We start from the raw sequence: 12,546 nt of genomic DNA on the forward strand, positions 1-12,546 counted from the left end.
TACTAAGTTATTATTTTCTATCTTATCTTTAGGTTCTATAATTACACTCCTAAATTTATTTATACTACTTCTTAAGTTGTGAAAGAGATTTTTTTCTTCTATATAGATCATAATAACAGTCCCCAATGCAAAAATGAGTCTCCTTTCTCCTCCAAAACGACAATAAAATCTCCCCTTTTCAAGGGAAAAGAGAAGAACAGAGATTATCTCCCTTTCCTTCAGCTTACTAAAAGTAATAATACCAACAAAAATTAATTTAAGAAGTGGCTTTATTTCCTCCATGGAATGAGGGAATCATCTCAGATAAATTCAATCTTTCATGGCATGCACATGAACAATTACTGCCTGAAAATAATTGTTTATGTCAGATGCTCTAAAAAGTTCGCAAGGTTGAGGTTTTTTGTTTGGGTTTTTTTGTGTGGTTTTTTTTTTTTTTTATAGTTCTGCAAGAAGCTTTACAGCATGAATTAAAGCGGTACATGAGATTTAATGGATTATTAGATAAAAATATTCTAAAGACTGTCTTTTACAACTTAATGCTCACCCTTTAATTATAGATTCCATTTCAATGTGAGATGTTCTGATGGGAATACTAAAGAGTGTCTCAAACTGAAAATAATTTTGTTTTCTACAGAAAATAAAGTTCTGATTCAGCAAACTCTGGTCTATGTAAGCTTATATATGTGGATTTTCCCAGTTAATTCACAAGGATAATGAGTCCATTTATGTCCTTTAGTTCTCTGCCTGGGTAAGGAGCACTACATTTAGCTCCATAAATAAGTTAATTGTCTGAATGCAAAAATGCATCTTCCTAATCTGAGTAAGCAGAATTCATTAACTCATATCACACAAGGAGCGGAAAGTGGTGGTGATACAATGGCAAAAGCAACCTGGGATGTTTCTAAGGAGACTGCAAAGCCTGCATGCTGATCAGCCTTCCAAGCTAGTGGTTAATATAACAATAAGACAGCAATGAAATAAGTGAACGTGCCTCCAGAATTTAAAATGGTGCTTTGTGCTCAGCAGAAACATCTCACCCAGTATGGACAGTGTCATGGCAACCTCTCTGGGACAGCTCTGATGTACAGGTGGGTGCTGGAAGCCAGAACTCTGCATACGGGATGGGAAAGCATGGGGCGATAGCAGAGCCCACCTGATGGTTGTGTCTCATGAGGCAGTTTAAAATGACTCACGAGAGACTATAAAAATATTAAAATGTGCTTAGAAGTGGTTCTTGTCCTAAGAGAAGTTTGGAAACTGCTGTTACTGACTAAGGGACTGGGTAATCAAAGGAAAAACGGAGATCCTTTCCTACGCAGATCTTTCGTTTCCATCGCAGTCGAGAAGAGTTGCAAATACCCCAGTGGTGCAAACCTAGAAAACAGGGTGGGTTTGTCCCCATCGTCAGTCATGACTATCATTCAGGCTACCTGAGATTAGCACTGGGTAGGGGACAGCATTTATGTTTCGCAGTTATAAAATTAAGCCCGTCAAAAAGCTTTTTGGGTAAATGTTAATACATAGTGACAGATGACTGAAATGAAGCTATTTTGGAGGAGTGCTCCAATTGCCTGAAGTCTTACATACTACATACATGACTTACATACTACTTGCCATACTACGCTCACAACCACAAGTGTGTGGTACCTGTTTGCCCAAAGCGATGAGCTGTTATTTTAGCACTGTTGTTTGCTTCATCAGTTTTCTCTGTGATTTTCACCATAGCTTTATTTGGACGTGACTTTCTGTGGTGGGCTGACACTTTCACTGGGGTGGATATACGGTAATTTAGGTTTCAGATAAGTTTCAATTGCTGAAGAGATGTCCAAACCAGGTTTGGTTTGTTGGTTTTGGGTTTGTTGTTTTTTTTTTTTTAATCTTTGATTGCAGACTACACTGAAAAGCAAGACATGCATCTACTCTAACAATAATTTCGTTGTTCTGTGGGGGTTTTTATTTATTTGTTTGGTTTTTTAAAAAGATGCCTAAGCAAATTGAATCAACTGGTTAGTCGACGTTGAAATGACACATTCTTTACCTCAGTAAGCATTCAAAACCATCCCTGCAGAGGCTCACTGGAGCAGCAAGAAAATTTATTTATTCATTTAGATTTTAACCAGACTTACCTCATATTCTAGGCAGCACACATACATTAGGAAAAAAACAAACAACAAAATTCTACACAAACTTTGAAGATCTTTGCAAATTAATGCTATTACTATGGAAACAGTAATGAAGTTTCCATCTATTGGCAGTTGTGATCAAATCTTCTCCTAGGTGATTAACAAATTAACCATAGTTCATGCCCTAAGATACCCTCATCTCTTTACTTACAAATTCTTTTTTGCTGCACATACTTCTGTTTCATACTTGCTTCAGTGTCAAGTTTTCTGTCTTATTCTGAAACAAAGTTGATTCCAAGAAGCTTTTATGTTCCTCTCATCCAATGTGACACTTCCCTGTAAGTCCCAGTTTTTATTTCCCAGGTACCTTACATACCCTTATCATCAGAACAGCTTTCCTGATGTCACGAACTCCGTCATAAACCAAGCGGGAGGCATCTATGAACTCATTCTCTTCGAATGGCTGGGGCACATTTGCACTCAAAGCTTCAATGGCAACCTCAACTTGTTCAGCAAAACGTGGCATGACTAGATTAAACAAAATGAAAGGCAGTCAGATTAGACACCTTCTTTCGTGAGCATTTTTCCCCTGCCCTTGGGCATAAATACCTTCCAGTAGACATGGTACATACTGTTGTTACAATTTCAAGACCCAGGAAGGCTCATGGGGTGAGTTTATACCGACTCGACACATGCAGAGCACACTGTCTGAAAGCATGAAAATAGCCATCTTCATATTCTGTCTGCCAATTGCACAACAAAGAACGTAAAGCTTCCTTTGAAAAGTGTGATTTCCTAACTTTTAAACGACTGCAAGCTATCTAAGCTATCAGTAAAGAACATTTAAAACATTTACAACTTGGAATGAACACAGTACATATTTATACCAAATAATCAAAGCAAAAAGTAGCCATTATGCCTACTAATTTAGATAATTAACTTCAATCTAGCTCATAATGGATAATAATAATTGTATAAGGGACAAAATATCTTTAGAATGCAAAGTCTAGTAAATGACTTTTGTGAAGGCACATAAACTAACATCCTGTTTCTTCACTTTCATCGTGTATATAACATAAAAAATAACCATAGATATAAGCTAATGGTATTATAAGCTGTGTTATGTCCTTCATGAATACATATCTTAAAGCAATTATTTACATATGTAAAATTCTTTGAAGTAACCAGAGGCTTTTCTTCACATTTTATACAGGATTCCTTTGAAGGTGTAATCACTTTCTGCATATCACATATGCCGAAAGATAAATGTTCCCCAAATCAGTCCTCTAACAACTGAAACCCAAATCCTACAAACAGGAACATGAACATCAGGTGCCGATAATTACAATACACCTATACTCCTGTACTTAGTTACTCCTGTTCTTCAATATTTTAACATCAACATTGGAGGACTGGGGTCTCATACACCACAGGAAAAAATAGAATCAATGCTTCATTAGAAACCTAGACACAAAATCCATTGGAATTATTTCTTACAAATTTAAAGAACTTGTGTCAAGCTTGAGTTTTATAGATAACCATCTTTTCATTATATTTACATCTTTTTTATTATTTGCCACCTGCTAGCATCTAGGTATCGAGATCATGTACCATCGGCTTTATAATTTTGGCACATTAATTGGAAGATCAAGAAAAGATGATTCCTAACTCAGTTGCCTTTTTTGTTACAATATTATCTTGCTTTATCATCTTTTCCCTAGACCCTAGTTTTACTACACTTTTTTGTAGCCTGATGAATACAAAGAGAAATCCCCACTGTCATTTTCATCAAGAGCAGTGATAATCTTTCCTAGGAAGTAAACTGTCACTGTGGCAGGAAACCACATTTTCTTCTTCACTGAACATCCTTAAATGTGTCTTACTCATAATGAAAACTATGTTTTATGCATCTTACTTAGTATCTGATTTAAAGTAAAAAAACCCACAAAAACAATATGATTCAAGAATAGTTTACATTTTGAAGAATAACTAACAGCAACAATGAGCTCAACATTCCTGTTTCCAGCATTTAAGTATCACTCACTGGATGTTAAAAGGGAACCCTTTAAAGGGATATATCTATTCAAATCTTGTTTATTCTGCCTATGTATATACAAATATATATATATATGTTTGTTCATGAACACAGATGAAAGAACAGAATTGTATCTTTCATGTAGATAATGTTCAATACGCGCAGTCAGTCCTTGAGATATATTGGAGAAAACAGGAAAAAGTGACAGCAACAATAGACTTAAGAAAAGTAAACATTAACAAAACATTGTTAGGCAGAAGGGAAACATTTTAAGTAAAAAAGGAGTTTGAGAGCTGAAGTTTTGGAAAGAGTATTCATAAATGCATATATCAAATTATCTTAATTAATGGAACACTTGAAAGCGTAGTAGGAGAGTAATATGATTGCATAAGGAAGTCTTTAGCCTGAAAATCAAAAAGCAATCATTAAAAATACAATGAAAACAACTAAACATAAAGAATAAAAGAAAAGTTATTTAGAGTCATAGGGATAAAACAGGTAAAGCTAGAGATGCAAAAAATGGCAACAGAAAAGGAGGCAAAGAGCCCTAATATTTAGGGTCCTTACATTTCTGTTTAGAATTTCAGAAATAGCAGAGGTGGTCAGGTATTTAACATAATTAATAGTAAGCACAACAGACCTGAATTAGGAAAGGTCAGTTTGGAGAACATCTACATAAACATAAAGAAATGTATCTATTAAATATGTCTTCAAGTTAACAGAGCATAGTAAGATTGACACTGCGGTTCTTAAGAAAATAATCAAAACAATTTCTGAACCATCTTTGAGAATGCAAGAAAAACAATAACAGTAAAAGTTCCAGAGATTTAGAAAAAGAAGAAAAAGCAGATAACTATTTTTATAAAGGTAGGGAAGAAAAGAAGGAAGAATTATAGGATATTCGACCTAATTTCAGTACACAGAAAATGAAACATGATGTAAAGCAATTAATGTTTCATTATCCTGTAAACAATAAGCAGATGTTAGACAGGTAACGGACTTGTCAAAATAGGTTGCATCAAGCTGTTGCAATATTTTCCTTGACAGGGCAGCTAACTAGTGGGTTGGGGGAAGCAGTAGATATGACACAACTTGACTTTGGTAAGATTTTTGACATGGCCACACATGACATTCTTAGGAGCAAAACAAGGGAAATGTAAATTAAACTCCTATAAGGTGGACATGGAACTCATGAGAAAAAACATCTCAAGGAATAATTCTGTGGTATGTTGTCAAACCAGAAAGACAAGTCAAATGGATTTTTGTAATGTGTCTAACAATGGGATGCTATTGTAAAAATTAGCAAAGGTCAATCGATTACAATATATAAAAAAGACTTGGGAGAAGATACTGTGAAGTTGCACAGTGAGGTTCTAGTTGGAGTACTATGCCCATTTTTGAGTGCCCAACTGAGATTTTTGTAGTGTGTGTACCAGATGTGAAAATGTTTTTTTTTTAAAAATCCATATTTTGTGGCTGTATCCAGACATATATTTCTATTTTTTGATAACATAATTTAGTCCAAATGACATAAACGCTTCTATATGCTTTATCTAGAAGCTATTTCTGAATCATGTTTGAAATACTCAAATGAAGGAATTTCCACCAACTCCTCAAGGAAATTTTTCATAGCCTGATAGAGTTCACTGCAAAGATTTTTTTCCAAAAAAAAAAGATAAAAACGCTTTTTTTAGTTGACCAGTGCAATTAATTTCTCTTCTTGCCATATATATTGTAATTTACATTTAACACCTAAACATTTTATTCAGGCTACAATTATTGACCTATGAATATGAAAGCACACAGCAAAAGCAGGCAGGGATACACGCTGCATTTGTTATGCTAGTCTGGCTACAACCAGACCCTCTGAAGTTGTAGTCTTAGGCACAAAGATCTACAAGGGAGATATAGAAGTGAAATATTTTAAGACATTATTTACTTGCTAAACCAGAACTCCCCCCGGTATCATGGAAATTGTTGTCAAAGTATATAGTAGGCAGCTACAGGGTTTTTGCACCAGATCGTGCAAAATGTGACACAACAAACGCTCCTCACCAGAAATAAACATTTAATTTCTGAGAGCTGTTTTAAATTCATACATTACTTAACATTATTGGACTTACAACCACCCTTTGCTTGGAACGAATGTACGAGGAACACATAGGTAGAGGACAAAGCAGAGCTCAGTTGTCAAAGGATGACAGGGAAACTGGAGAGGGACTGGTGACAAGGACAGAGAGTGACAGGCCAAGGGGAATGGCCTGAAGCTGCAGGAGGGCAGATGGAGATGAGATGGGAGGCAGAAATCCTTCCCTGTGAGGGTGCTGAGGCCCTGGCCCAGGTTGCCCAGAGAAGCTGTGGCTGCCCCTGGCTCCCTGGCAGTGTTCAAGGCCAGGTTGGATGGGGCTTTGGGCAACCTGGGCTAGTGGAGGGTGTCCCTGCCCATGGCAGGGGACTGGAACTAGATGGGCTGTGAGGTCCCTTCCAACCCAAACCATACTCTGATTCTATGATATTTTTCCATATTCTCTATGGGATTTATTTTTCCCTTTCCACCTAAATTTTAAAGACCTTCTTCAGCTCAGCCAATGAAGCCTTACACCAAAAATGTTCTGGCTTGAAGCCCCACAGGCAATTTTTCTCACTACAGCTCTGGAAAGATGTCAATAGTCATGACTCCATTCTTTCATTCAAGCAGCAGCAGTAGAAGATTCATAAGCATCATGCCACAGGGAGCATATGGAAAGTTACATTTTGCTTGTTTTGGTGAACAAGAGGTACTTGTTCTTGACCACATGTATTACCACGGGGACTGCCCATTGGGTATGAAAACTCGTTTCAACAATTTTGACCTTGCAGACCTGGCTATAATTTAGTCCTTAATTTACATTAGTAAACAATAACATTATCTGCTGTTTCAAAATGGAAATAGCTATTAAACCATATTATGAATTGTTTGCTTGCCAATTACATTTTTACATCATTGCTCATTTCTTATTACACAAGAAAAAAACATCTTAAACTAATAAGATACTATTCCTTATAGTTTCTCTAAGCATATGTTGTCATTTAATGCAGTAAAGTTTTTGGAAATTAAGTTAAGATTTGTAATATTCTCCAGTTAAGGTCATTGAGCCACACTTGAGGAGCTCCATTACAGTTACGTATGGGGAATAACCGAATTCAGCTGCACCCACAAAACCTTCAGTCTATCTTTTCTGTCATTTACTGTACAAAGAAGGATATTCTTATGCCGACAGTGAAAGAGCTACAAGCAAAGGCATAAAATCTGAATCTGGCATTGAAACTTGTAGCTGGATCAGAAAGAGGATGATTCATTTATTATGTACAGAGAGATTGGCTATGAATTTCAGATTCAGAAGCAAATCAATACCTTGGGGGAAAAATTAAATATTGTTTTCTTAGTTTGAGCTGTGGTCTTGAAAACAGTTATGCATACACTTAGACTGAATAATGTGATCCACTAACATCTCTCAGTCTAACTACATGAATTAATTAGGCACCTGCATAAATGTTGACAGAATCAGGTCCCAAGTTAATACCAACATGTCTAATTCACTGACTTTGTCATTCTAACAAATAAAGATTTTAAAGCCTTTCTGTAAATGAGTTTTCAATGGCACTGAAAGTAAGATCACTGCCAACAAAATCTCGGCTGAACTGCTGCTGGAGAAAAACTGGGAAACAATAAAGTTAAAATTACTTTCATTTCATCTATTGATTATTTTAAAAAAAAAAAAAATATTACCAGCATAATAGAAAAATAGCATATCACCATGGGTGAATTCATGTCTTGATAACAACCTGTATTTTCTTGTGAACCATCCTGCTCCACATAGAAAATATTTTCTCTAAAGCTTTTCTTGTTTTTCTCCCACCCCACCTGTATCTCCTACATATTCAAATTATCAACTAATTATTGATTTGCTAAAAATATATTCTCTGTTGACTTTTTCTCCTATGGTAATCACTTTGTACTGCAGTGTTTGTACTTAAAAACATAGCCACAAATTTTGTTTAATGATATGGGAACAATAAGATCACTTGATAGACAGGCAAAAGTTACATAATAACATTATTGATATTGTTAAAAAAAAAAGTTTGGGCTTTATTGTTTATAGCATTAGAATATTAAGTTTCATTATATACAAGATTAAATGAATGCTTAGCTAATTTTAACACTTTTATGGCCTTATTATTGAGGAATGCAAATTCCTTACAAACTTGAGTAGATGTGAAAGTTCGGTAACCTAGAAAGGGAGAGTTGAGAGACAAAAAAGCGATAAAGGTCAAGGTCCGTCTCCAAGTGCACCGATTTCTAATTCCCAGTAGCATCAATAGGAGTTAGGAACCTTGGCCTGGTTTCATCTCACTGCGAACATTTGAAAGTCAGCAATCTGCATTTCCCTATACCAAATGGAGAGCAATAGATGTTCCCATTAGACTATTAATCATGCGGATTTTAAGAAAGCAGTTCAAGTTCAGCTGAATCACATTCTGATATTCCTCTGCCCATTGAACAGAAAGGGAGGTCAGACGACTGGCTTTGACCAGATGTCTGCTTTGGACAACCAAGTTTAGGCATAAATAAATCCCATTCTTGCACCAAATCCTGGAACACTCTTGGCTCTAAACGAGAAGGGTGCCCAGGAGGGCACTGGCAGAGGAAGAAGTGGCTACTTTTCATCCAAACCTCACTGGAACCGAACGGTTCCCAAAGGTCTCAACTTTGGGGCATTTTTTCTATCCGGAAGACTATTTTTGACAAGCACCTAATCGAGTCTCTAGTATCCAGGGGTTTGGATCTAAGGGAATCACCCGCCTCAAAGACCAGAGGTTGTTCTCTGGAGCCAGACTGGCCTCAGACAAACCAGATGCTTGATCCCCAGAGAAGTGACTGATCTCATATACCCCTGTATATTCAGTTCTGCCCTCGGGCTCAGTCTCGGTAGCTCTGCGTTCATTTAAACATTTGTAGCTGCCATTCAGAAATTTGATTTTCCCTATGCCACGTTCATAGAGATGTAGACATGTAATTTTAGGTGCCAATCACCTGATCGAAATAGCCCTTAAGTGCCTGTAAAAATCTGGTCTGATTTGGGTAAGATTATTCGAGAATGAGGTGGCAGTCTAAAGGTTTGGACTGCTACACTGCTAAAAGATGAAGGACGGATCCCTGAAAATCTCTTGCAGAGAATCTGTGCTTCTACTGAACATCACAGTTGTGTATGTCACGTATCCAGAATGATTGGCAGTACTGTAAGCTAAGGGTTATCAAGGAAGACTAGTAAATCAAAAATCCATGAATGACGCGCTACATTTAAAAAATGATGCTCTGTTAGGAAAAGAACCCAATCATTATCCAGATTTAAGAGGTTTTAGTACAGGAAATTCACAAAGCTATAGCTTAAAATTTCAGAGTTTTCAATGAAATTTCTTCTAGTGTTTAGGTTTTTGGTTTTTTGGGTTTGGAGTTTTTTGGGTTTTGTTTTGGGTTTTTTTGTGGGTTTTTTTTTTTTTACTTAATTGAGGAAAGAATACAGTCTGTTACTGGAAAGTTTAAGTATTTTAAACAGGTATTTAAAAATAATTCCTATGGGATAACTGACATACTCTGTTGAAGACAGCATAGTTTCTCAATTTAGTTTGAAGGATGAATAAGGAATCAAAAATGACACCTTATTTAGCTTGAAAGGTTTGTCAAAGTCTCTTTCTAGAAGAACTATAAATTCCTTATCAGAAGATTCTAAATATTTCACAAAATGTTTATTAAACCCTGGTTTCATATCATAATTTACAACATTTCACTCATGATTATTATATTGCTAATTAAAAATAAAAAAGTTTTATAAATTAAACAATATATAACAGTATTAGACCAACTGGTTTTCTGAGAAGTAGATTTGATTTAAATATTTTGTTCCTTGGGCTGATGTATGCTTCCATCTATGTATCTTTGTAGTGCACACTGTGCATAGACATATCATGCATACACGTACATATATTAATAATATTTTGGTTGTCATGGATGAAGAAATGCCCATATATAATTATGTCTGTGTCTTACATCGCTGGATTGTGTTTTCAGAGTGTTTATCACTCAGAGAACAGTCACTGACTTCTGTTACAGCTAAATACTCATCAGTAAAAATGTGAATCCTCACCAGTTCTGGGTATCAAACCCTATGCATCTCACATTGGTCACTCAGGGAAAAGGAAAAGCAAAATTAGGGTAAAATTTGCAGCATGCTGGTTTAAGTGCTATGGCATGGAAAAGGATGAAACATCACAGTCCAAAGCACAAGATCATCTTTTTCTTTTCTTGCTGTTTACTGATTCACTTTCTTCCCAATGAAATGGTTAAAGGATAGATGTAAAATAATGAAACCACATACCCTATAGAGTTTTGCAGTAAACACAAGACTTTCAGGAAGAATCAGCCTTCACTGCCAATATACTGCACCACTGGTTTAGTCACAGACCATAAAACCAATGTTCTCAAGGTGCCTTGAATTTACAGCCAAGTCCTGACCCTTTGGCCCATATGTGTTAAGTGAGTCTTCTGGCACTTCACAGAAAGCTTCTACTTTATTGTGGGCATACACAACTATGCAATATAGACATAGTAATGCAACACTTTGATTTCCTCATGTGCAGTACAGGTGAGCTGCACATTATAGAAATTAATGAGATGGCTGGAGTTACATTACCAAGTATTGTGAGATATGGACACACATAAAATTAAAAAAAAACAACCACCCCAAAACCCCCCAAACAAACAAAAACCAAACCAAACCAACAAAAACCCAAAACCCCCCAAAAAACAAACAAAAAAATATCCCTAGACCAACCCCTTCAAACTTTGTCCTGATTGAATTGTCATTCGCAGAAAGATAAAATGTCAGGGGAGAACCAAGGTAAGCGGTGTCTGCAGGGAGGTGCCTCGTGGCCAGCAGAGTAGGCAATCACGTCACGACAGCCTACACATCACAAAGCATACAAAGAAGGATAACCAATGATGACTGCAGGGACATATATGTCTCACCAATTTCAGATGTCTCACTCATTCTCCTGCCTACTTGTGCAAATAAAGACTACATACAGTGAGCACCCCCAAAATATTATTACTACTAAACGGAACTCCCTTCTGGTTAATACTTCAAATAAACCTAGCTGCAGCTCTTCAAAAAATCCCCTTAAGAAAACAGTTGCATGATGTGGACAAAAAATGGCTTATATAACACAAGCAAAACACTCTGTCTGGCTTTAGTTGTAAGTTTGTGTATATCTGTTCGTAGGTGTGCGTAGGCAAGGGAACGCAAGGAATGCCAGTGTTTTTATTTTAAAAGATTATTGTACAATTCACACATATTCACAAAACATTCTGGTGGAACTAGTCAATATGCACTGCATTTTTCTGCCTATATTTTCTACACTCGGTATCCTCCACATCCACCCTCCTTACTTTAAAAAATGGCTCTTAAGAACACAAGATGTTTTTCTGAGAAAAGATTTGAACCACAACTAAATAATAATGGTCTATGAAAATGGGCACTTCTATCATACTAATCTACTGTTCATTATCCAAGGTGCCTGCCACATCCAAAATAGATATTCCTAGTCTTTTTAAACTCTAGTAGAGTTAATTTACCTCCAAATCCCCATATTTCTTTAATTTTGTCATCCTCATATCTTGAACTTCTTCCATTTCTGGAAGATCTTCAGGTTGTGGAGATCAAAACTGAAACAACTCTTTGGGGCATTCAGTGCATATCCTCCTTAATGTACAGGCTAACATCCTACACACTGATGAGAGGGCTGTTGTGCATGGAAGAGGTATCTTTGCCCAGTTGTCCATAATGATGCCATATTTTTTTCTGAGGATATGTATTAGCTGAGAGCCTTCCTGTCAGTGTAGACAATAGGGTTAAAAATTGTTCTATTTACCTAGAGAAATTAAATAAGACTATCTTTTATTATTTTCTTTCTGATAAGGAAACTCTCCTACTCCCACCAACCAAACCAGGATTTTCCTTTTGGCAAATTTTGCTTCTGTCTATTCACCTGTTAATTAATACATTATACAACACCAACCACAGCGCTGACCTCGGAAGCATCACAGGATTTATCCTTTCTGCCTGCTGAGCTATGGTCATTTATGCCTTGCTTGTGCCTTGTAACCAGTTCTTAATCCATCAAAGGCCTTAACACTCACTCCATGGTTACGCATTTTCCAAACAGCTGTGTGTGCAGGACTTTATGAAAAGCCTTTGAAAATCTAAATCAATTACGTTATATTCTCCTTTAGTACTATATTCTATTTTTAAACTCTAAAAGTGGAAAGAAAAAGAAATAGTATTTAAGCTT

The 12,546-nt window shown here is 36.3% G+C and overlaps 1 protein-coding gene across 4 annotated transcripts in view; it reads right to left on the reverse strand.

The window, feature by feature from the left end:
* CTNNA2 (catenin alpha 2) overlaps positions 1-12,546 on the reverse strand; it is a 535,735-nt gene that overhangs the window by 42,961 nt on the left and 480,228 nt on the right. For all 4 annotated transcript variants that reach the window (XM_075752786.1, XM_075752785.1, XM_075752787.1 and 1 more), the window contains one exon: positions 2,500-2,651. In XM_075752786.1, coding sequence (XP_075608901.1) covers positions 2,500-2,651 — 152 coding nt within the window. The remainder of the gene's footprint in view (positions 1-2,499; positions 2,652-12,546) is intronic.

This window comes from Balearica regulorum, chromosome 4, assembly GCF_011004875.1.
Source record: "Balearica regulorum gibbericeps isolate bBalReg1 chromosome 4, bBalReg1.pri, whole genome shotgun sequence".
Lineage (NCBI taxonomy): Eukaryota > Metazoa > Chordata > Aves > Gruiformes > Gruidae > Balearica > Balearica regulorum.